Source organism: Melopsittacus undulatus, chromosome 1 (assembly GCF_012275295.1).
Source record: "Melopsittacus undulatus isolate bMelUnd1 chromosome 1, bMelUnd1.mat.Z, whole genome shotgun sequence".
NCBI classification, from domain to species: domain Eukaryota; kingdom Metazoa; phylum Chordata; class Aves; order Psittaciformes; family Psittaculidae; genus Melopsittacus; species Melopsittacus undulatus.
The window spans coordinates 111,411,164-111,438,114 of record NC_047527.1 but is presented as its reverse complement, the minus strand read 5'-3'; the positions used below and the strand labels follow the sequence as shown (position 1 = coordinate 111,438,114).

The following is a 26,951-nucleotide window of genomic DNA, read 5'->3' as shown; positions in this document are numbered from 1 at the left end:
TGAAACACTGAGAGACTTGTAGCACGTAATCACATCAAGACCAAGAACTAAGACCACCCTTAGTTATTTTACAGAGCTAAATAACTTAAAAGGAAAACTAGACAAAGAGATGACCCTTTTCACAATAACTCATGGAGCTGGAAAGGGATTTTATTTACAATATTTAAATGCAGTACTATGAAACAAACAACTTGGTTCACAGGCAGTGCACCCGCTGCTGAACTGTCACCGCCTGACATCCTGTCTTATCTGCCAAATTGCTCATTAGGTTTGGCAATTTTCACCTGCGCCTCCAGTTTATATTTCAGCAGGGAATAAACATCAGTCTGCTTTAACAATCTTCTGCAGTGAGCTTCCAACCTCTTCTCAGAAAGCACGCAGGCACACACAAAAAAACGCCTTGTGTTCTGTATGCTTAAAAAAAAAAATGCAGCTCAGCTGATGAAACAGAACAAGGGGAAGTTTAACCTGAGTAACAAAAAAGCAGTAAAAAAGAAAGAGCTAGATAAGAAACATAAATAAATCAACTGTTTGTATTGATGAATTGTGTTTTCTGATTGCAAAACAACACAGGGGGTATAGGCCAGCCTCACTTTTGTTTCCACATTTAGATGGGAAGATTCAATTTGACACAACCCCCCACGTGCAAAGTACAGGCTGTGTTTGTGCATGGGAAAAGAGGAGTCCAGATGAATATTACTTCTCCAGCTGGACCTGATCTAGCTAACCTTTCCCTTGCTGGGAGAGGAGCGATGGCGTGATCTATAAACAAACAAAAGGGTAGCATGGCAACCAGAACAAAGAAACGAAAATCTCAGCAGGCCCTTCAGCCCCAGCCTAATGTGCTGAGATGCTGCCACCGAACGGAGACTGCTCCTCTGTACCCCTCAGGTGCAGGTGAGCAGCAGCAGAATGGCACCAAGCTATGCTTCTGCCAGGGAACTGCTGGGGAACAGAGCCCAGCTTGTGAGCAAAAAGCACCAGAGATGTAAAACAAAATGTCTAAAATGCTATAAACCAATTTCAGACGGAATACTGTTTTTCATTTGTTAGAAGTAAAATATTCACCGCCAACCCTGCAATTAGCTAGAAAATTACAATAATTACAGCAATTTTGTATCCCATCTCCAATCCAATTAATAGATATATGACCTTGTCAACATGTGATAATCAGGATCTGCATCTACCACAAAACTGGATGGGTTTTATTTGCTGAATAGAACTTACACAGTAAGAAGATAATTATTTGAAATACTGAGAATACCATTTGTATGCTATGCTTCACTTCACAAGTTATAAAGGAAATACAATAAGGATATTATTTCTATTTTCAATGTATATTTAAATGAAATTCTTGAAATAGGTATGTTTAATACAGGATAATATTACTGGACTGGGATTCTACGCCTGTGATTTGGAACATTTAAAAACAAAATATATTTAATTGTCAGCATTAAAAAAGAGGAGAAAAAAAGGAATTTGCTAGATAAAAGAACATCTCTGATTCATGATAACATTATTTATGAAAATTTTCACCCATTTTATTATTGCATGCTTTTATAAAGAGTGTCCAAAGAGCTATAATTCTTACCAACAGTTTTTAAAATCTTCTTCATTTCTATAGAAATTTCTATAGCCTCAAAGCACTTTTTGGCCATTTTAGCTACCAGTGAACTAGCTCAGTATTTCATGTATTTTCCAGAATGACACCAAAAATAAGTGAGCTTATCTATCATTGAATTTTATCTGCACTATATGATTTTGAAGCACTCACACCAATGTACTGTATAATACACCAGATAATTACATTAAGGAGAAAATGTATATGTTTTTGCCAGCTCTAACACCATCACCACCCCTGAAGCTGAGAACCCAGGAGGACTGCTTTTTGGCTTATGCATAGAAATGAGACATGCACTTAGCAGGGGCATACCCTAGTGACAGTCAAATGGAAGGGTCCTGAAATGCCAGGATACTTACTTATCCTGCCATTAATCCTTTCCCTCATTTAGTTCTGTGCTGTAATTAAGCATAGTTATAGCTTGAAAAGACACATGCTCAACTAAATATAAGGTAATTGTTAAATGTTGCTCCTTTAATTTTACAGAAAACACTCTGGTATAAAAACCCCTCAAACTTTAAACAGAGTGGTAACTTTTCCATTTGCAATATACCTGATTACTTAAACACACATTTTATCCAATAAAAGTACACCTACAGAAAATTCATCTCTTGATAATTGCAAATAGTTGTTTAAAAACTGTATCTGTAGAATATAAAAAAACTGACTAATTTCTACGATGACTTTTCTGAAGTGGAGTCACTACTTCAAAAGTTCACTGAGTAGAATGATAGACACCACACATAAGAGGGAACAATACTTTATCCAACATTGTCTTGTTTGAATGGTATTTTTAACAACAATGGAAATTACACAGAAAATTTAGTGGCATGATTTATGTTCTCAATAAGTTTAAATACTCAAAGATCCTGCCTAAGCAGGAAATGTGATATGTAACTCCTGCTCCATGGCTTTGCAACAAATGTTCCTCATGTTGAAATAAACAAAAGGATTTTCCTGACTATGGTTTCTGGTTTTTAAAGAAGTGTATTTTTGCAACACAGTAAATGCACATATCAGCACGTGTTTTTATAGAAAGGTGACAAGCATAACCTAGCAACATTGACAGGTTCAGTAGAAAGTGTTTCTATCTTTAGTTTCTTTTTATCCTTTTCTTCATTAAAAGTAAGAAAACTGGAAAACTGAGAATTACACTGTGCAGCAACTACATTTGGAAATTTTGCTGTGATTTTCAGGGTGAAGACAATTTTAAACTGACAGCACAGTACTTTATTGCTTCTAAAAGCAGTTTATAAATGATTTATTAAACTAGAAAGGTTTGTTTACTTGCATGCAACAAGTATTTACATAGTTTCTCAAGTGATCAGCAATCAATCAGGATAGATAATTAATCATTTCCCCAGAAGCATTAATGGGTAACAGCACTTGGCATCCTCAGAAGTTAAGATGAAACACGTCAAGATGTTAAGAACATTTACTTACTTGCACGAAGGACTGAAGGGGTGACCTCAATTTCACTTGTTGCTTGGTAAGGCTGAAAGGCTGATGCTGCGTTGGAGCCAAGCTCACTGCCAAAGATCTCTGGGCTTTGCGTGCCTGTGGAGCTGGCGCTGGTGCCATCACCTCCATGATGTGGATCTTGCTCATCAAATACAGCCACGAGCTGCAAACAACAATTTAATCTACTGTTAAAAAAAAACTTTCGGCAACATCAAAGTGCTGTTGTAGCTCAGCATTTCGTCATTTCTTCCCTCCAAAGACCAAGAAATGTCTATCAACAGAGAAGTAGATCAATGTCCAGATCACAACATCATCAGCCCAAGGAAAGGCAGCCATTAATTGGATAGCACAAAGGGTTGACAGCTCTGATGGAAGACGAAACCCATCACTGCAAGCCACAGAATGAACGGCACCAGGTCAGGAAAGGAAGGGTCACACCTTCCCCAGCAAACAACTTGATCTTACTCAGAAATGCAGAAAACTATCTGAGTGCCAATCAATAACTGTGCACTGGAATTTATCACTTGTGATTTGATACTTCTATGTGAATCATTACTACAAAACCAAATCATGAGCAAAACCAAATTATTATAGAATAAAAATATACAACAAAAAATCATTTTAATATACACAAAGCTACAGACAAAATACAAAGCCACCCAAAAGTGTTATAATCACTGCAAGTAATCATTTAGTAATCTGCTACATACCAATCAATTACCTACTAATATGATTTAATTGTGGGTTTCCCTTGCAAAATTTCTTTCATCAAATTTGTGGAGATACTTCTGTATTTGTTTGTAATCAAATTCTCCAAGATAAGCCAAAGAACTCAAGCCCAACTTGAAACTTGGCCAAGTCACCAATTTAATAACGATTTACTAATCTGTGCTCACCGTTGCAAGGAAAAACATCAGTGTTTTTTTGTAAATCTGAGCAATTATTTTTCCACTGTAAATGAATGGTTTTATTTGAAACAAATAATTTATCCCAATTTATCTTTGGTGACCTCCTAGAAATGGCCATCTCTTATACACATTTCATTTTAGAACTTAATTTTCAAGATGGGCAGAAAAAGTTTATGGATAACAGCATTCTGCAGTCCATAAATTAATCTATAATGTAATGTCTGAAGGACATTTCCAAGAAAACATTACATTCTTCTGTCCAAATTGGAAGGGTAAATGCAGCAAATCAACTTAAACCTACACTGATCTCTGCAAATTGTTTATTTTGTTATAACAACAAATAAAGCTTTGCATGATCTCAAGGAACAAGACACGTCATTTTCTCTTTTTTTTTTCTTTAAATGAATTTGACATCATCTCACCCTACACATTTTTGTATTAATCCCTTTACTCAAATGTAACCTACACAAACACTGGTAAAAAAAAAATTAAAACTGCAACTGTAAGCCCAAGTGGAAGCAATTTGGGAATTCATCTTTTGAAAGTATTTTCAGGCATTAACTTTTTTTAATGAGTAGTTCTGAGACTGCAGAGAGCAGCAAATTTCTGCCAGTAATTCCATACCTAATCCAAATTTAGGCTCTGGCATGCACAAAACAGAAAGAATGAATCGGTAATGGGCAAAATGTCCATGCTCTCTTCAGTGATACATTAAAGGTAGGTAGCAAAGGGAAAACCAGGCTGCAGTTGCAGACAGCTAGAACATGTTTTAACATACAATGTTAAAATACAACCTTATGCTTGAGAAATCTGTACACACAAGAGAAGTGACATCTAAAATGTCAGTAGCTCAGGAGTACTGGAAATTTAATTTCCTAACACATTGTGAAATACCAATGCTTACAAAAAATTGAAGCACATTTCTCCAAAGAAACACTTTACTCTTAACACTTTTACTATTTTATAACAAGCTAATGACCAATCTCCAGCAACTGAAAATAAATCAGTCCACAAGTGAAGATGTACAAAGTATTAGAACAAAACACAAATGATGTATTTAAGAATTCTAGGCATGAAACATCATTTTTTTTCTCCTTTGCATGGCACATTGCAAGATAAATCCCCAAATTAGATTCTGCTCCTTTGACGCTGACTGAAAAATATTATTCCATGCATGCTGCTGTAGTATTTTATATATATTATATATATGCAAAAAAGTATGTGCATATAAATCTCTATATATCTATTTTCTACTGTAAGTTGCCTCCAGCTTTTTGACCATTCCAGACAGTCTACAACATAAAACTTCAGAACATCTAAAACTGAATGTTTCTTATATCAAGCTTAGCTTTTCATCTTATATATATATTTCCTGAGGTATTAGCTGTTTTGACAGCACTAAACCTTCAAAAGGCTTCAGTTCCATTAAAAAGCATACCAAGTTGCAACATTTTTGCATACACGTGAAGGAACACAAGCCACGTTAGTTTTCTCCAAATCTAATTAGCATTAGGAATGCAGGTTGGGAAGTTCATTGTAAAACAGCATGACAAATGTACACTCATTCCTCACAATAAGACAGGTTTTATTCACAACTGGAAGACTTTATGTGAATAAACAATGTTGGATCTTGATTTCCAGAGACTGGTATGCCACACCATGGATGATGAGCTCACAGAAAACAAGGACAGCCAAAACATAGCCTACTGTATTCTGACATTCAGCATTCATTTCTGATTTCTACAACACATTTTATATTAATCAAGGGAAATTCTTTGAGGAAAAGAAATGCACGCTTTTGCACCTCTGGAGGCCCAGAAATCACACCCTGACTACCATCTTTGCAGGAACAAGAAATAAAACAATATCTGAAGAGATACCTTACAGCTACTTAAAAAGTAGCCACACAAGTGGACCTACAAAGAATCCTTTGCAGCAAGAATCCACAGGAATAAGCACTGCTTTATGCCAGGGAAACAAATGGCCTGTCAGTGAGATGTCAGTCATGTTTACAGGCCAAAGTGATGTTTTTCATTTGCCAAATCATGGAACACAGATTACTAGACCAGGTTTTATCAGCCTTAAAGTCAATGGTAAACCTATGGTATTTTGCTCTAAATATCAGATTTACAAACAGAGTAGAACACAAAGATTAGTATCTTTTCTAGAAGCACCATCTTTACTGTAGGAAAAGTGCTTCCATGTTGACATTTTATTTTAAAGAAAAAATAAATTACTGTAATTACCATAACTATGCACATTGCCAGCTTTCAAATGCAAGGAACTGCATTCTTCTTTCCAGAATCACTCTACGATTATTTCCAATAGCTGACATGAGCTGTGCCTCCTGTACACTGTCCTTCAGTTTTAGATTTCAACACCTGCAGTGACCTGAGAATCTCACCACACCGTCCGTTACTACATGGAAGGGATCAGTGGAAGTGCTGAACAAACCATAACAATGAATAAAGAAGGAAGAAAATAGCCCAGCTGTTAATTATTATGTCAATATTAGCTCTTTAAAAGATCTTCTACCAAAATTCACTTAAAAGTGAAGCCGTTTGTCTTGTTTGAATTAGTTGGGTTTTTTAAAAAAGACAACCCCACAGCCAAAGATCAAGTATAATATCAAAAACAATAATTAATAAATAATAATAGTAGTTATAATAAGTTCTGTCCACCCCACCATTCCATGGGACCTGAACTTGAATGCATCAAAGACATGATAATGCTGTTAAATAGGTTACAGCAGTTTTAATCACTGTAACAGGGTAACAGGACACACTACTTGCATTTTTCAATCACTGAACTACAAATTTGGAAATGGGAAATAAAATCAAGTAGCAACAAACCACTGTCTTCCCAAAGCAAAAATAATAAATTATAAGCTTCATTGTCCTGGTTTGAGCAGTCTGGCATATTTACATTTCTAATTATAATACTGCAAAAGCAACGGAAAGGAGGTTTCCATACAAATCCATATTCTGCACCCATGTGAGCTGGCACGGGAAGAATCATCACTTTGACCAACTAAGAATTTGGTCCTATTGTATGCTTACGCTATATAAGCATACAATGAAAAAAAAAAGAAAAATGAAGTTTCAAATATTCAGCAGCACTTTCAAATATAAACACGGCAACTTTGCTTAGATCATAACTTATGGAAAGGTTCATCCCATTTCAGCAATGGAATTAGAACAAGTCTATGAAAGGTCGATATCCATAAACTAAAATACTCCTATTTATTAAACTCCCGAGCAAGCAATATAAGCCATCTTATATAAATTATCAACAAAAGGTACGATTTTTTCAAAAGCAACATTCAGTGTTTGACGATCAGCAATTTTTAAATAAAATACAAACAACTGCAGTAAACCTCAACGACACAAAAAGGGTACTTTTCAGAATACTTTAAGAGTCGGGGGTTTTTTATTGCTACCATCATTCTCCAAAGACCAAAAAAATAGATAAATATAGTACAGTTTAAAAAATAGCAACTAACTTGATGCTCTTCTATTTTTGACTGGTAAAGACCGTTTCTAAAGCAAACAGAAAAAGAAGGGGGAGCAACATAATTTAACGCTAAATATACTGGCTTCATCAAGCAAACAGATTCCCAAGAAATTATTCTACACCTGAGATATCAAAACAGTGTTTTGATGAGACACTTTTGGCTTTGGGATAGGAGGAAGGCATTCCAGCAGGTCACTAGATTCAGTTCTCTGTAGCACATTTGACTGACTTTCCACAACATCATGTATGGAATTAATTACACTCCAACTGTTATTTCTAAGAAAAGCTGAGAGTAGGTGAAAGTGCTACTAGAATGAACTTCTCTATAACTCTGTCTGGGATTCAAGGTATCATACTAACCAAGTTATATTTAGTTATATAAATAAAAAGCAAGAAGACTGATTTATTTTAATATTGATATAGCAGTCTGCATTCCAACATTAATTATTACAATTTCTGTCTATTTAAAAGTAATTAAAAATTTGTAAATACATATGCAGTCTTAATTAATAGACTAGAGTAAGTACTTGAATGTTAATTAACCAGATTAAAAACTATTTGCACCAGTAATGGTTATTTACATTTTCATTAAGTACTAAAACCACATAAAACGATTCAATACTACCAAATCATGCAGTTAGGTCATCTCTCTCCAGCACAAGACCGGAAACCCTCCACCCCACAGAAACTCATAAGGCTAGAAACTTTTGCCATATTTTTCCCCCACTATGACAAATAAGAGTGTCAAAAACATTTGATTTTTGTATATTCCCAGAGTATAAGTCCAAATTTTGTTAATTCTTTCATACTATTTATCGATGAATCTGACACTGACTCACATGTAGGCACCAGTAAATATTTCAGACTTATTTTAACATTGGGTAGGAGTATAGCTCCATTCTCCTGCTAGAAAGACAGCAAGTGACCACAGGATGTGAAAAACAGGATTTGAAGATCCTTCATATCTCTGCAATCCAAGCACGCACCTTTTAATACAGACTCAAACTGAAATCCCTTATCTTTTAAAATTATTGGGAGCCATTTAAAATATCTGATTTCTTCTCCCCAGAAGGACACTCATCAAGATACTTTCAAAGAATGACATTCCAAAATTGTTTCACTGTTCAGTGACCAATTGCTTGGCAGTTGATCTGTTGAGCAACCAGAAGTATCTTTATTCCCTTGGCTGAGCCATGCACTTTCCCTCCTGACCCATACCACAACTTCCAGATGCAATCTTCCCTTTCACAGCTGCAATCTTCCCTTTCACAGCTGCTATGGTCTTCTGGCATTTATGCTCCACATCTCCTGCAGGCTGGCCATTCATGGACAGAACTACCTTTCATACATAAGACCAGCTCTAACACCAATTCAGTGACTAGATGCAGACTTCCAAATTCGAATTTTTTGTTTGATGTGTGGGAATTGGAAATGACGAAGTGGAGCAACGTGACTTATGCAAATCTGATCATCCTTCATGTTGCTTCTCCTCACTACACTAAGCTACCCCTGTGCCATCTATCATCACATCACAGCCCTTCTGAGCCAGCTGTCAGTGCTGAAGCAGCTCAACACTCGCTACAGGTAAGGTACCCACGCTGGCAACAATTGCTGTTCTCAGTTTATACTTAATAACTGGACTGGATAACTTTTTCACATGAAACTTTGGTCCTTGAAGGGAGAGACTTTAATGGTCCAAATGAGATTCAAAAATCTAAATTATCCATATCAATACATCTCCACCTAAAATAGCTAGTTCCAGCATTTTCTTTAAAACCTGGTGCCAGAGCGTTAAGTCCAGCCTTGTCCTGCAGTCCCAGTGTACAGGTCTCAGCACACACTTTTTGACAAGCACCTGATCTGATGTGAGAGATTTTAAGCCCTCAGAGCGCTGTCATACACTCTCAGATGTGTGCAGCAAGTATCTGGAAAAAGATTATGGAGGAGGCTGGCAGAAAATTTAAACACGAGCATCACTGGCCTTCTTTCCTCAGCAAAATCTTTTTCAGTAAAGCTGTACAGTGAACCCACAAGGCCGCTACAAAACTGACCACACAATTCCACTGCAAGGAGCATAACTGAAGTCGACTGCAAGAGAATATAAGCAGATTTCTATGGTAACTTGAGGTACAGTAATTCAGGGTTGGCAAAAAACAGCCTGCACATTACTCAGTCCATGTTACAATGCAGAGCTAAAAGAGCACTTGTTTAGTAATGCCCAGCAGTAAATCAAATTTCAGCTACCAGCACCTCAGACTCCAAAATATGCTGAAATACAAGTTACTTATGAATGAACAGATGAGTATAAGAGGGAAAAAATACATAAATTCAGGAAATTAATTAGCAAGGGAATAGCCAATAATTATTTAGATAAGAAAGAAACTAAATATTAAATCAATTTGTAGGATTTCTGATGACTGAACTGACTTTAATAGCCCCACGACAGACCTAAATTCTCATTATTCCTTGAGCTCACTTTTCTATATGGCTCATTAAAAAACCATTTAAATATAACTACCGTTTCAATGAACTGGTAAGAGAAAACACAGAAAAAAATGGACATCTTCACAAATAATGCACTGCTACCCACAGACATTTAAAACAGATCAATTAGCAAAAATAGCATCTAAGAGACATTCTGTGCTATATGCTTAACCTGAATGTCCGCTTCAACAGCCTTACAAATTACCCAACATTTTATAAGGAGAAAAAGGGCAAAGTTTCAATAGACAAACTGACACAAACAACAAACCTTTATAATTTCAACAAAATCTTTACCTCTCCTAATTCATCAGCTTCAGCTATGAACAGCCTCATGAAGTTCAACAATGAGAAGTGCAAGGTCCTACACCTGGGTGGGAGCAATCCCAGGCACAGCGACAGACTGAGCAGAGAAGAGATTCAGAGCAGCCCTGTGGAGAAGGACTTGGGGGTGTTCGTTGATGAGAAAATGAACATGAGCCGGCTTCAGTGTGTGCTTGCAGCCCAGAAAGCCAACCGTATCCTGGGCTGCATCAAAAGGAGCGTGACCAGCAAGTCAAAGGAGGTGATCCTGCCCCTCTACTCTGCTCTCATGAGACCTCACTTGGAGTATTGTGTGCAGTTCTGGTGTCCTCAACATAAAAAGGATATGGTACTGTTAGAACAAGTCCAGAAGAGGGCCACGAGGATGATAAGGGGACTGGAGCACCTCCCGTATGAAGACAGGCTGAGAAAGTCAGGGCTGTTCAGCTTGGAGAAGGCTGCATGGAGACCTCATAGCAGCCTTCCAGTATCTGAAGGGGCCTATAAGGATGCTGGGGAGGGACTCTTCATTAGGGACTGTAGTGATAGGACAAGGGGTAATGGGTTAAAACTTGAAAAGCGGAAGTTCAGGTTAGATATAAGGAAGAAGTTCTTTACTACGAAGGTTGTGAGGCACTGGAATGGGTTGCCCAGAATTTGTGAATGCTCCATCCCTGGCAGTGTTCAAGGCCAGGCCAGACACAGCTTTGGGCAACATGGTCTAGTGTGAAGCATCCCTCCCCATGGCAGAGGGGTTTGAACTAGATGATCTTAAGGTCCTTTCCAATCCTAACTATTCTATGATTCTATGTAGACGGAACTAGCTTTTTATAACAATTTTTCACAGTAATGTAGCTAGAAGGAAGCCAACGAGCTAATATACTTGTGATAACTTTACTAGTTTATTGGTGTTAGAAAAGTGACAGATTTAGGGTCACATTCTACTATCAAATTATCACTTTGCAATAGATTTTTTTTTTCATTATACACATGTGTAAGCTCCTACAGAATCATAGAAAAACCTGAACTGGAAGAGACCTTTGGAGACCACCTTGTCCAGACCAGAGGATGCTCAGGGCCACATTTAGCTGCGTTCTGAATAACCCCAAGGACAGATACTCCACAATCTCCCTAGGAAATCTTTCTCAGTGGACACTCTTGGGTTTAAGATTTTTTTTTTTTCACTATAGCTGTTGAAACTTCCTTTGTTGCAGTTTATGTCTGCTGTTCCTCAAACTCCTCCTGTGCACCTCAGAGAAATGTCTAGCTCTGTCTTTGCCATACCTGACAGAGAGCAGCTATATCAAGAATGCTATGCCTTATGCAACTGCACAGCCATACAGCACTCCTGAAGGCCTTCTATTCCTTGTGATGTTTTCCAGCCCCCTAACTTACACTAGTGCCATGTGGATGGCCCATCATGTTAATGTCATGTTTGTACTGAGGAGGCCAAAATACTAGAGAAGCAGAGAGAAATACTCACTTCTGTCAATCTGCTGGTTACAGGCTTGCTCATATAGCCCAGGATGGATCTGTTCATCTTTATCACAAGGGCACACTACTCACTCATGTTCATCTGGTTGTTCTGTTCCTACCCAGGGAGTGTACCCCTAGCCCATACCACTGTGTGGGGTTATTCCAGTCCACACAGAAGACTGTGCATTTGCCTTTGCTGAACATAACCTACCCCTTCAAAGCCCCATGATTTAAAATAACTACTGCTGGAAAGCAGATCATAAGTCTCACTGAAAGTCATTCTCAAATATGCTGACTAAATAAACATCTTTAACGTTCAAAGCTCAACATAACACACCAAGTAAAATCATATTTGCAAGATCAGGACTCATCTATTGATTCAAAGGACACTTTAGTTTTGCAGGTAGTTTAAAACCCTTCTGCTTTCATGATCCTTTAAATCTAAGAAACAATTCTGAAGCAAATGTACAAGCTTTTTATTAAAACTTTGCCTTTCATTATTCATCACTTATAGTACTCTGATCTGAGAAATTCTAGAATCAATAGTAAATTGCAATCTAATCTTCTTCCAGTCGGATTTAAATGCAGTTTTAGGTATTATCTTGTAAGTTCCTATTAAATACATTTGAAATATATGCCAAATTTTTAAATCTTTTGAAAATATTAGTTTAATTTTACATACATTTGCAGTATTTTTTTCTCCCTTCTCCTCTTTATTGCTGAGCAGCAGACTAAAAGCAAGCATGACTATGGCAGCCTGGAAAGTAATTTGTTTATACTCTGTCTGAATTGCTGTCAACTTGACCTGTATGGGTTAAGTCAGGCTAAAGTTTAGACCAAGAAATAAGACAATAACTAAGCAGTGCTAAAAGTATTACAAGGGCTATTAGAGGTAGCTGCCACTGAGCTTCCTATCAGGTTGGCTGGATTTGCTTTTTCATTACCTCAGACCTTGAATCTACCAGACATACTTCTTCTGCATAATGTACTGAATGAGACTCAAGCCACCAGTCCATGTGTGCAGCCTGACAGACACAAGTATGTACAGAGCATGCACAAACTGATTACCCTCCAAAGCCATTCTGACATGCTCACCTGGCCAAGCTAACTGCATGGACACAGGAAGTCCAACACCAGAGCTGGATCTTGGACTTCATCATCAGCTAACAACCAGATAATTTCCATGGCCAAAGAAAACATCTATATTTGTCATCTCCTGCAGAGAGACAACCCATCAGTCCTGTCCAACAAAGCCAGAAGGCATTGCTGGCAGAAAGAAAAATATAAGCAGTCAACATTTCATGAAGCTGACAGACATGGGTAGAAGGACACGGATGTCAGTAGATGGATTTGTTTTTTGGTAGGGCATACTCAGCTAGGCCAGGAAAACACAGAAGCTCCAGTTCATAATGTTAATTCACACTTCTGAATGCTGCATTTCTGCTGTTAACTTTAATCATGCCAAGGAAGGCTCCACAAGCAGTATGAATTAGCTAGTGATGCCAGCCTTCTCAGGAGAAGAGATGGAGATAAATGACTGAATGCATTAATCAGCACTGGTACTTGCAGCTGCTAAGCTAAGCCATGGTTGAAGAGTGGGCAGCACCACTGCTGCACTCCGGTGTCTAGGACAATAGGGGCAGCCTTGTAAAACCCAAAATGCAGAAACACTGCTGATGCATTTCAGTGCAAAAATGGTTTCATCAAGATAAGGGGATAAGAGATTCCAGAGCTTGTAGCTAAACACAAAATTACTGCTAAAATAAGAATGCAACAATAAAGAAAGACATTGTCTTTTAATTTTTTTTTTCTTTGATGTTGCTCAGCAAAAATTAAGATCTTACACTTAGAGAGAAATATGCTTTCCTCAACTGCTACAGTCCCTCCACACTGCAGGTACTAAAACTGTTTAATTCCATGCTCATCTGGGCTGTGAGAAAAGCTGAGGCAAATATTTCTGTCCTGAATTAGAAAGTTTTTCAATCATAGTTTTTTTTGTCATGGGATTCTTGTAATGGGTTGTTTCTTCACCAGCTCTTTCTTTGAAAGCGTATAGAGTATAATGCTACCCTGTTATTTCCTTAAATCCTCAATTTATACATAAAAGAAGTCTTCCAAAATCCCTTTGTAAAAACAGCTCTCTTGTTCAAGGCTAAGGACATACTCTGCAAAATTACTACAATACATGATTTTCCATGGTATCTCCTTAGCTCATTTTGAAAAGAAATAGGAAAAAAAATTATCCACGCTGGCTGTAAGAGGTGCATAAAGAAAGCATGGTATTGGAAGAGAAAGTGCTATGCTTGGAAAGTAGCTGGGACACATCTGAGAATGTGAGTAATCCAATTTAATCTCCCATTTTTGATCCCTCAGCACAAATGAATATATGCAAACCATACTGAGGACAATGTTGTTAATGTTACTTTGGAAGCAATTTTACATTTTTTAGAGTGCTCTATAAAAGTCTGCCTCTTTTTCTCACAGGACAAGGCTCAAAAATGATACCGATTGTTCTCCATGCAGCTGAGCTCGTGGGTATGGGATTACTCTAAAGGTCAGCAGATTTCCAAGTCAACAGCATGGACCATACAGGAGTTCGGTATTTTATTCGTGCCACAGAGGTCAGCAGTTAAGTAGTGACGCTATGCAGTAAGTAATCCAGACACTGGGTTATTAGAGGGTCTGGTGTCACACAGAAAGATATATTGCTGAAATAAAAATGTATTAAATCTTAACAGTTGCCTCATCTGTCACTGGGAGCTTCAGGCCTCGAGTAGCAAGAAAAAAAGGTTTCAGAAACCTCCAAAAAGACCAGGCTTTCTATTCCTCCATTACAGGATCAAAACATCAGTATTTAAAACCTAAGATTTGAATTTCAGCTGAGGTACAAAAAGATACCTAGTTAGTTAAAGCACAAGCCAGTTTTTGTAAGGTTATTAAACTTCAGGAAAATAGATTTTGTAAAATACAGCTCTTCAGTTTGTATAGTGTGTGCTGTTCAGTGTAATTTGCATGCAAAAGCCAGAAGAATGTGATTAAAAATACCCATCTAGAGACACAGATGAAAAACTTCAAACATTTTCTGATTCCCTTCTGTTCCACTCATTATTTCAATACCTCACTACAACAAAGGAATAGATAACACTTGTCCTTGACATTAGCCTAAATTATCTTCGGTGTGCAATACAATACCTATTAAATTAGGCTTATTTTAAATCAACGTCAAGGTCTGTTCAAAACGTAAAACTCTGTGTACCTTTTGCCTTTGGTATAGCACTTTCTTTTTTCCACTCAAGAAACTTATCAGAGGTCTTAAAAACAACAAGATAGGGATTTTTATTTTTTTTAACTAACTTCATTATCTAGTATTTAAAAACGTCAAAGAAAGAGACATTTACCTTTGGCATTTTAAAATAACAATAACAATATTCTTCATTTTGTGCATAATGACAAAAATAATCAGCACATTAGACAATAATTCATGCCTCCCTTTCTCTAAAGAAGGTTTTAAAAAAATCTTAAATGCTAATGACTGATTGTTCCCTCTTAACATTTTATATTATTTTCAAATGTAACAACAGTGAAAACAATGCAACTTAACTTACAGTTCATTAGGACTATTCTTACAAAACAAAGAATCAAAGGTAGAGGTCCAACAGCACCAGGCTGATGTCAAAGGACATGTACTGAGAGATCCATGTAGGTTGTCCCCTCCCTGTGGCAGGCCCCAAGCACAGGGGACTTGACTCACCAAAACTGCTCATGAACCCAGGCCAGATAAGGAGCTCTGGTCTTAAGGAAAAAACACCCATTAGATAATGTGATAATCTAGAAAGGAAGAGGATTCAAAAACAGCCATACTACAGTTCTTCCTAAATAACTTTAGGTTTTCTACAACCAAGAGGGTTATACTGATCTCTGTATGAATTAAAAACAGCCTGGTTCATCCACATCCAATGGTTATTCACCTGCCATACACTGTAATCTTCTAGGAGGAGATAGGGCCTGTGTGTAATTCCCACAAAACACTGTTAAACAACATAGCAACTTAGCCCCGGTGACTTTCACTAAAACCTAGGCTCCTAATACCAAAATCATTTTTAGAATGATCTAGAGCCACATTTACAACAATAATTTGGCAGATAAGGTTGTAGAATGACATCTCATTTATTTTCTCCCCATAAAATCATTAGAAACCAAATGTCAAGATATTTTTGAAATTCTGCTTTTAAAAGCTGCTTGGCAACTTTTCAGACCTGACCTCTACATGCTTATGAAGACAAACACAAACAGGAAAAAAATGCAGCAAGAAGTAAAAAGCAAGGAGGGAGGACCTCAGAAGAAAATGAGTGGCTAACACCATCACATTCATCTTCAAAACACATTCACTGGAAGTCAAATGCTTTTGTTTCTGGGAAAGGAAGGAATGGATATCAAAGGAGATCTCTGATGTTACTGTAATGATAGTTTGCATCAGTAGTCCATGATTCTTGACTGCTTAGTGCAAAGCCTCCACCATCTTAAAGTGCTTTTTCTTTACATAGGGATGCTTCACGCAAGCATTATAACCAGAGACAGGAACATAAATAAGGACTTTTGATAGAATTATACTCCTAAATCATTTAGTATGAAAGCTTCAAAAACTCCAGCCTCATTTTCAGAACTCATTTTGAAAATTAATTCTCTAAATGACTATGGAAAATGGGACGAATGCACCTACATCAGCTACATGAATCCTAAAAAAATAAGCATTTAAAAGGGAAATTACATCATATGCACAATCATTTCAAGCTACCCAACTTGGGAACACACTATCTTAGATTTTACTTTGACTCACCCCATATCCATGAATGTATTTTTCAACACATACTATAAAAGTCACCCAGCCTAGGGAAAGAGATACAAGGACTACCAAAACCCATCAGCTTCAACGGGTGGACAAAGACTGCACTGGAAACTTTGAAACAGATCTCTTCCATCCTGTAGATGCCCCAGTTCTACCCCACCTCCTCTGGGCTCCTCTTTGTTCCTCTTTTCTCTTATAGAAAAATTAAGGTTATAAGTAGCTGGCAAGCCATGCCAGGGCAGCAGGCCTGTCTCTATTTGAAGCGTCTATACTATATTTCATAGTGAATTCAAATATTGTTGTAAGGTTATTAAAATCATTCATGATTTTATCTGTGCCAAATGGATCATTACACTGTCAACACTCATCTTTATTATGCAAAAATATGCAGAACTTAACATCTTTTGTTGAGCTGGCAAAACAGTATATTCTGTAGTAACTCTGTTTTTCATTAAATTTTGCACAAGGTTAAAGCATGTGTGGAATATGATTACCAAAAGGCTCCATTCAGAAACATCACACAAAACAAGCTGTTTGACTTCTGCAGCAAAAGATTATTTATTTTAAACCTACAAATACATTTTTCTGAGTAGTACTCACTGAACTAATGGTGTTCTGACTCATTTAATCTTTACTATTACATATTCAAAAAAAATCCCCAAATCTTTCCAAACCCAACATTCTCTTTCAAACACCCTTAAAAACACAAAGAATGGAAGTCTCTGAGAGCCCAGCTCAAAGACAGTTGCTTTTCTTTATCAATAGCTGGGAGAGGCATGGCTACCTAAGTACTTGAAAATCAGCACATGTTTAGGAGGGCTTTGTTGCTGAATTCCATTTCATTTAAATTATGCAGGAAAATACAATCAAAGCAAATTACAGGAGCACTTCCTCTGCTTTTGTACTTTTGGCATAGTTAAGTATTTCATAAAGTTAACTTCCATTTGAGTAAAATCTGGTGATTCTCTGCTAATTTGTTGATTAAAAAAAAAAATCACTATTTTGCTTTAAAACATTACCAGCTTTAAATATTTAAAGCAAAACATCACCACAGCCACAGCTGAAGGCAGCTTGAGGAAGCTTGCTTTGCTTTGCCTGGCAAAAGACAAGCATGGCCAGCTCTGGAGAGAAGAGGAAAATAGCTGGTGTTGGAGAGTGGGAAGGCAAGAAAAGATAATAGTAATACCATGGAAAGTATTAGGGCAACTATGGGGGTAAGTTTGTTTAGGTATTTTTAAGGGGATAGTTAAGATTTTATTTTTTTTCTTCTCTTTTTAAATCTTCTTCTCAGTACACTTCACAATCCCACTTGATGGAAACTGTCCATGGACTCCAAGGCTACTTCCAGTCACACCTCTTACCTTCCACTCCTCTCTAAATGTCTTTTAGGAGAAAAAGAAGTGAATTTGGTCTGGTTACCTCTAGCATAAGAATCACTTTTTAGGGAAATCCAGCCATCTTGAAATAACTTTTTTTGACTCACTGTCTTCTTAACTCTTCTTTCTTTGTATTCCTCCTGACAGAATTAATATTTGCAATTGTATGAACTTTTGGAAAACGTTTTTTGGGTGCAATCTGTAGTTCAGCACCATACAACACAGATGCATTGCACAAGGCTAACACAGGTAGCTGGGTAAATTATGCTGTCAAAAGTGATTAACATTTAAAAGGACTAAACAGAGGAAGCAGATAATACCTCCAAGATCTGTTTTTAATTAAAACATCCTAGTAATTAATATTAAAAGGCAGAGACTGAAAATGAGAGAAAGCATAGCTTCTAAAGAGAATAGGTTTTATGTTTTTCATTAGGGGTTACCTTTTCTGATGTGCAAGACCCCTTTCAAATTACCTGCCTCACTGGAGACCATTCACTTATTAAAACAACTCTGCCTACACAAATAAAAAAATATACACATTTAATCAGAAACATTTATGCATTCATTACTTTTTCAAACGTCCTTGCTTTAAGATGATCTTGCCCCTCACTGAAAGGAAACCTTATTTCACAGTCTCTTTGCCTAATTGTTCTATCCCAAATGATTTCTCTACTTTCCAAAATAATTACCAAACATTGAATCATCTATGCTAGAACAGTAAAAGGGCATCAACATTGAACTCCGTAAGTAGGTAAAATGAATAGCACATACCAGGAAAGTATAATGTGTGTAGGCTTTGCACATAAATCAAACCGCCTTACACATTCTGACAGCTCCATCTAGCCACAGCTACACAAAAGTAACTTTATTCCAGGCAGAATGAATTAATTTACATTCAGCACATCCCAACAATTACAAAAACTCTTCTGGTCAAAAGCGTCATTTCCAGAACAACTTTACTATAGTTTATCAATTAGATTAACACCTCAGCAATCATATCTGTGCTTCAGGTTATCTGGGTTTCAGAGAAACACAGAATCAGAAAAGTCTTGTCTTTAGAGGCTCCAAAATTACAGCATCTGGATAACGCTGGGAACAGATGCTGGGATCAGAACTTGGCAGGAATTCTTGAGATGGGAACCTCAAACATCCTAGGGAGAAGACAGATCAAAATGGGATATAGTGTAAAAATGCAAAGCACACAGTGCTAGAGGCGACACGCAGGACATGCACGTGTCTGATGGAGCAGATGAACAAGAATAATAGCTGAACAGTTGGCTGCCAGAAGCAAGGGAAAGGGAGGAGAAGCCTCCTCATCATGAAACTCCAGTATTACCAGTTTACAAATTGGCAGCTTATGGACCAGCCTCATCCTCCCCTCTGGCAGTGCAGGTAGGCAGTGGAGCATGGGCAGCATCATTGCTTGATCTGCTGCTTGCTGGCTCCCAGTTACGCTCCAGTGGTACAGACTACACATTCAGTGAGAAGGGTGGGCAGCCAAAGATAGGTATTTTTTTTCCCCCCACTATTTTTCCTCTTCCAGCCATCACTGACTTTCTGTATATACTGGGGCACTTGCATTCACTAGTAAAATAATACACATCTTTCCCTGTAAAACTAACCAGCTAACTAGCTCTAGATATGTTCTAGGGGTGTGTGTGTATATATACAATCTCAAAATACTAAAATAATTTGAGGGAATGAACTCTCATTTCCTTAATGCTGTCTCAAAAGACAAACACTGTTGTGTTGGCTGGTGTAAAGATCGGGTTCATTAAAAGTGACCCAAGTTTCAGACATGCAGAATGGCTCTAACATCATCCATTCAAACAGAAACCACTACAGGGTATTGAAATACATCTTGCTTAGACATGACTTTAAACACACATTTGAAAGCATTGTCCTGCTACTGTATGACATTATCAGAGGACTAAGCAATGTACCTCCTTACCACATTATGAAATTCTTTATGAGAAGTGGCACATGGCTGAAGAGGAAGCTTTTTAGTGTTTTGAGTGTAGATAATGCAATTTACAGATTACTGATAGAGCATTTTGTCCTTAAGCCGATATAAATTAAAATTTCAAATGCTGCTAGTTTACCAAGTGTATTTGAGGTTCACATCCTATGCTAAGTCCCTTAAAACTCCAAGTCCTAAATCCTCAGGCTTCAAATATGTAATAGATCCATTTTACACATAATTCCAGAGTAAGTAACACAGAAAAAAAGGAGATTAGTCTTCAGAGGTGGAGTTGTGCATCTGCCTAAAAATGCACGCAAGCAGTGTAAGTCTGTCACACTGCAGTGCTTGTACCAGGACACAAATGGGTGTTTGCCCCAGCAAGTGGCATCGTGTGGCTTGGCTCAGCCCAAACTGGTGTTTTACTAAATTTCCTCAGAAATCCTGCAGGAAAAAAAATCAGTTCCTGCTATCTGCCACAGCAAATGCTCTTTTAACCTGGCAGGGAAAGCAGCAGTGAGCAAAGAGGAACCAACAAGGAGAGCTGAGGGTCTGCATGATTCCCCAACCCAGCCCACCAGCGCTCACTGCTAACCACACAGCTGCCTTTCAAAACAAACCTCAACAACAAAAATTAAAATTCCAAATGCAGAGAAGAGAAAAAAGTTTAAAATGCCAAACTCCTTCACAAATATATACCTAATATTAAGCACATGAAAACAGAAATTCTGCTAAAGCTTGATAAAAAAGAATAACCAATCAGAGCACCATCTTATTGTGCTCCAAAGCCAGACTCACTTCTTAATATTCCCACTAACCACCCTACTTCTGATGTTTAGGTATGGGTATTTCTGAGGTGGGGAAAGTAAGTGAGGGTGGCAGTCATTTGAGGATGGTTTTGGCCCCTGGCCAAGATAAATAACATTGTCAGGAAGGTAAATACTGCCTGGTCTGTGTAAGTCTTCCCTTCACATTCACATGTAATGGGGAGATAGAAGGAACAGAGAAAAAAAAAATAAAAAATATATAAAAATTAAAATACACAAAAAAAAAAACCTAGAGGGGGAAAAAGAAGTTACACTGTACTGGTACATGATTAAAAAAGATGTATCACACATGGCATTTGTAATTCAGAACTAACATCTTAGTACTGGGTATTTTATGACCTCAGATGTCAGTTTAGAGACTGCATCCTCAACACTGCTCAGGTGAGTGAAAAATAAGCACACATGCATTTATCTAAGGAAAGAAGAGCGTAGGCATTCATACAAAACATAGATGTATCCTGGCTCCATGCACCAGTCAATGGACGGGTAATAACCTTGGCTCTCTGAAAGCTTGTACATTGACAGCATTAAAAGGTAATGAGGGGCTCCCAGGTGGGGGCAGGAGGCAGCAGCACAGACAATGATTCCAAGGCAAGGGGAAGCCTCATGGCCATGGGACACAGTAGTGGAGAGTTCCAGGACCAGCTCAGAAGTACCATACAGCAGGTACAGTGCTACAATTAAGGCACATGATTCAAGTTCACACATGCTACCATCACAGAGAAGAGAACAGAGATATATGTCAGAGCCAGCATGTTATATTCCCATGGTGGGATTTAGCAGTCAGTAATTTATAGCTAAATTATAGGGAATGACTTATGCTGAGGAACAAGCATGACAGTTGTTTCTTCTGAGGCCAATTAATTCTATCCCCCAAAAAGCTACTGCAGCTATTCCCCCCTCACCACTCCCAGAGAGCTGCAATCTTTATATACGTTTCTGTTCATTTTTCATTTGTTGTCTCACATGAAGGCAGTTTAGTTTATGAGTTTATTTTGGGTCTGTTATCAGCTATATACCTTCAGTTCTAATTTAGCAAATTGTATACTGAAGATACCCAGGCAGATCCCAGAAAGGTTTTGGTATGTGAAGTATCCTCTGACAAAACAACTGAGCACCATCACTTTAGTTTTCCAATACTACCTTCCACAAGCTCCACCTGGGTTTATTTATGTGCTGGTCCCACTTCATTGTCATCCCTAAAACTGAAGGCCAAGTAAAAAGACTTCCTTGAGTATTCAAATGCCTACAGTCAGAGAGCAGCAGGTGAAGCTACTCGTAAGTTGGAGAAGAAATTGTGGCCATGGGATGAATCACTTCAAAGCTGAAGCACTAGGTGCTCAAGAGGACAAGGGTTTTTAGTAATTCAGTGTTTTGCGCTGCTCTTGTGAGCAAGAATACAGTGCATGGTCTGGCATAGCAGACCTTGCTGCAACATGGGCTTGATGCTTCCTGAAACAGGTCCTGGGACCATGGGACATGGCCAGGCAAGAAGGGCACTTACATTTTGTATGAGAATGAGGCTGCCCCCCCTAGTTGATTGCACAGAAGTGGAAAACCACAGGGAACAGTGAAATGCAAAGCATGCCCATCTTTCAAAAGCACAAAACAGCTTGGATCAGTCACCTCTGAAACAAAGCAAAAATAACTTTTGAGGCCTATAAGCAAAAGTAATAACCAGTTCAATATAGGCTGCTCTAAATATTACATTGGAAGTACATTGGAATCTAATTTACACTTTGCCAATCCTTAGAAACTCCACTTAAAACATAGGTCCTTTTCCATTTACCTTCCAGGAAACATTTCTTAGGAGAAAGCTCTGAATTTGAGCTTTCATGCTTAGATACAATTCCAGCACTATTTCCATCACTTTCTAAATTCTGTGAAATAAAACTATATTGAGACACACCAAATAATTAAGGATATATAACTGCAGACTTGCCTTTCCATGTGTTCACTTTGATCCTAGAAATACAGTCATAAAGAAGAACCCAAAAAATGGTGCCTACAGAACTATCAGAATCCATAAAAAATTAATTTACCAGACTCTGCCAGACCTTCAATTTTCTTTTTTTAATAAAATCTTTAAATAAAAACAGCACAGGCAAAACACTTCAGCATAAGATTCCCATGTATTTTATAATTGAAAAAGCTGAGACAAAAAAGAGGGGGAAGGAATCACTCAACTAAGGCACTGAAGCTGTAATTAATTCTCATCAGAAAAACACAGTCCACCCTCTTTTTTTACTTTATAGCATGAAACTAAGAAAGGTTTTTGTATTTTTCGTTGATTCATTACAAGTCTAATATGTCTCACATGCAAGAATGTCAGGTAGAAACAGCTCAAACTGAGCTGATAGAGAATACAGTGCTCTTAATTCCTTTTGCACCCTTTACCTGCAGAGCACAGTTTCAGTGTTGGAAAAACACACTTGGTGGGTGGAATCTGAAGAGATGTTTCCACTTCCTCTTTCCTGTAATCCCTATATGACTGACTTTGGAAAGCTTAGATCATTCCTCATTTTCTGCTCCTTGGGAATAAAATAATTTAAGACCAATGACCAAATCAGAGAGGAAAGATTTCAGATCAATTATCATCTGTCTGCTCTGCTACCCAAAACATGGGAATCGGTTGGTTACAAATGCAGAACTGCAGCTCCCTAAACCACAACCACTCAAATTCAGCATGGGGCAACTCTCCTGGAGGACTATGCAATATGGAGCCAGTGGGCAGCACAGAACCTACCAGGTAACTGTTTGGTCAGACTATGCATAAGATTTTATTGTCTGTGTTAAGTCATTTACTTGCAATAAGCACCAATACTGATGGTTAGAAACTAGAAGGTTTCATATGCTTTAAAGATACAAGTTGTGACTATATTCAAGCTATACTGCTTCATCAAGACATATCAATCACTTCTGCCAGAACCCAGTTGTCCATGCCAGCTAAACCTAAAGTAGCATTTCACAGATATTCTATAAAATGCTTTTCTGATACCCCAAAGTCTGGGATTTTGCAAGGCTGTTAGCAGAACAGCTAGCCAGCAAGGAGCACCAAGTACTAAATTGCTTGGCATCTATTCAATAGCCAGACGTACTTCCTACACCCTGTGCACCAGTCTTCTACGCGCTATGCTCATTCCATTTAGATCCTGTCATGCAACAGACTTAACTTTGCAAATCGACCTTAAGATGAAACTATTAAAAAGTTGACTGAACTTCATCTTTCAGTAATGTATTTTTCCTGAAGAAGTGTTGCTTAATTTCAGGCATCAATCTCAGTTTCTTGTTTTGAGAAGGCAGTCTGCATACCGGCAAGGAATTCAGCGTGCACGATACCAGACGGTTCTCAAGGGTGTAGCTGTCTTCCACTAGATGTATAGATATGAAGACATCAGCTTAACTTTATCACAAATCAGATGCCTAAATTAGGCAACATAAATACCAATCTGTGTAACTTGACCGCAGAAGTATTTGAGAAATGGAGAGAAGATAAAAAGATAGAACACTGTAAAAATCCACCACACTTGTACTTCCAATTATTAAACTATTAGATGTTAACAAATATGAGAATTGCTATCAAATATCATTTACACATTAAACTACAGAACATATGTTCAAAGAGGAACAGCCACAGTAACATCGCATGCTATGCATCATCTTAACCACATGGTCAAAATCAAGGAACAATTGACTAAAAGGTTACAAAAACGCAATTTATGAGACTGACGTTGCTGTAAATACAGTGTCCACCATTTTTTTTTCCAGATCAAGGCTAATGTTTTAAAGCTAATCTGAAAGCAAGAAACAAAAAGTTATGAAGTGCTCATAACACACCATGCATTCTATAATCCAATTTGTCTTCTGAAGCAGTAGCTCAAACTGCATCAAAATAACACTACAGGTCATTTTCACAACTATGACTCAGCAATCTAATGAGAGTTGACTGTGCTCAAGTAAAAAATGAATAGGCTAATGACAAAAATTTGGATGGTCAGACGTCTTTATTCCTGTATACACAAAAAGAACTTAGATCATCTTGACAAGTGTCCAGCTGCATTAGTCACACAGGCAATCAGTCAAGCGTTTATTAGTGTCACACAGAGGACTATGTGGAAAGCTACAGCATCATTTTAATTAAAACACTGACAGCAAGTTAGGAAAAAATCCTGTTAAAAGTACTCATAATTCTCCAACCCACATATATGACACGTGACTGTAATCAAGTGCCTGCAGGTCCTAGTGTGATCCACAGAAGTACTAACCCTCAGGAATGATATGCAGTCTAGACAAAAGGTGAAAAATAACAAGGGGCTGCTTGCCCCTCTTTCCCTGAAATTGTCCCCAAGCAGAGAGTAAACTGATGATTTGATTTTCAGCCACAGAGCCCCATGCTACTCTTGGCTGGAACTGCCCCTCCGAGGCATTTACAAGGAACACAGCCGTTTTCTTTTGCAGGTCATTTCAGACACAACCTAGTAATGCAACCAAGTATAACTCTGCCTTCCTCAGTGAATAATCCACTCAGCATCCCCGTTATGCTCTGACAATCAACCAGGAAAGACTTTCTTATCTTAACCGGGGCAGAGCTGCCTCCACAGGCCTTTGGGAGACATAAGGGATGGTAAAAGTGGGTGGCTGTTTAGATTCAGGATTCCAGAGAGGTATGTCCCTTATTAATGATCCATTTACTTCACTGTTTTGAAATATGAATCTTTTCAAGCTCTTTGAAATCCCACTCACAGGCTTTGTTCCATTAAAACCTTATAGTCAAAAGTATTAGACTAATAGATGACTGAGGTGGAGAAGAGATTCAGGCATTCTGAGAGTAACAAGAAGGAAAGCAATATATATTGGGGCAGCAATTCCTTTCCCCATGCCATTGCCACCAGACAAGAAATCAGGAACATAGCCTGACATTCTGCAATTGGACAGCAAGAAAAGAAAAATGAGTGTAAACAAACACAGATCACATTCCCAACCTGCCACAACCCAGAAAGCACTGAAAAGGACACGTCTGCCTTACTGCTGCAGTGCTGTGCCCACGATGAAGATGTAGCCATATCCCTTGAAACATAACTGCTTGAGCCTCTCCACACACCTCTGCACATATGCCAGATACTCCTGGAGCCTCAGGATGAATTATTCCTTATCCCCAAGTCAGGCTTCTCAGAGTTAGCAGAACACTAAGCAGGCTTAGGATGCCTACGCACTTACCATTTGTTACACGCCATGTTGGGCTTGAATCAGCCAGTTTTTCTATACCAGATGTCCCAGAAAGTGTATTTCCCCATTAAAGGCTATACTCCACTGCAGACTTTTCATTACAGTTTAAATCTCCCACAATGTGGATGGAAAAAAATTCAAACCTCTCACAATACAGGAAACATGGAAGCATCTCAACTGACAGCATCTCCAGAACAAGTGGATCTCCATGTTCACAAAAAGACAGAGTTGTGTTTGTTTTGGTTCAATTTATAACATCCCCAAGGAATTACCAATGCCAATCTAGGCAACAACTTGCCATGTACAACTGTAAATAAATATACTGCTTTTATTTTCCCTAAAATCAACTTAACTAGCTCTCATTCTTTTCATATCACTTTAGACAGTTAATGTATTCTCTTCCCACTGGACAGAGAATGAACACATTATCTGTCCATCTTACAGGGCCCCTGACTGCCAAATAAAACACAGTTATTACTGTCAGAACCCAAATGAAATATTTTGAACATGGCAAGAAGTTATTAGCCTGATGTTCAGAAGACAAGCTAGAGATGGAAAAGGGAAGCAAAAATATTTTCCCTACATTTCTAGGCTTTTATGGGAAAACTGAGATATGCTCTTTGCTTGTTGAATTAGGTTTGGGTTGTGAGGTTTTCTTCTTTGTTGAAATACCTTAACTGTTCCACTAAGGAGATGCAGGATATCCCTTTTTAATCAATATACTGATAAATCAGTAATTACTTTTCCCTTAGAAAAAAAAAAAAACCTTATATTTTATAACTTGAATTACACATACTAAACCAACCAGGTAATGTTATTTTAGTGTACAGTAAATTTATAGAAAGTATGATTTGCAATATGACAGATAAACCTAGAAGCACTAAACAAAAGCAGTCACCTTTCAAATCTCTTTCCTGGTGCAGTTAAAAATAAAGCCAACACCACACACCATG

The 26,951-nt window shown here is 37.9% G+C and overlaps 1 protein-coding gene across 1 annotated transcript in view; it reads right to left on the bottom strand.

The window, feature by feature from the left end:
• The window catches only part of PARD3 (par-3 family cell polarity regulator), a 450,917-nt gene that overhangs the window by 297,875 nt on the left and 126,091 nt on the right, over positions 1–26,951 (bottom strand). The window contains 1 exon segment of the mRNA XM_034070217.1: positions 3,065–3,245. Within this exon segment, the coding sequence (XP_033926108.1) occupies positions 3,065–3,245 (181 nt within the window).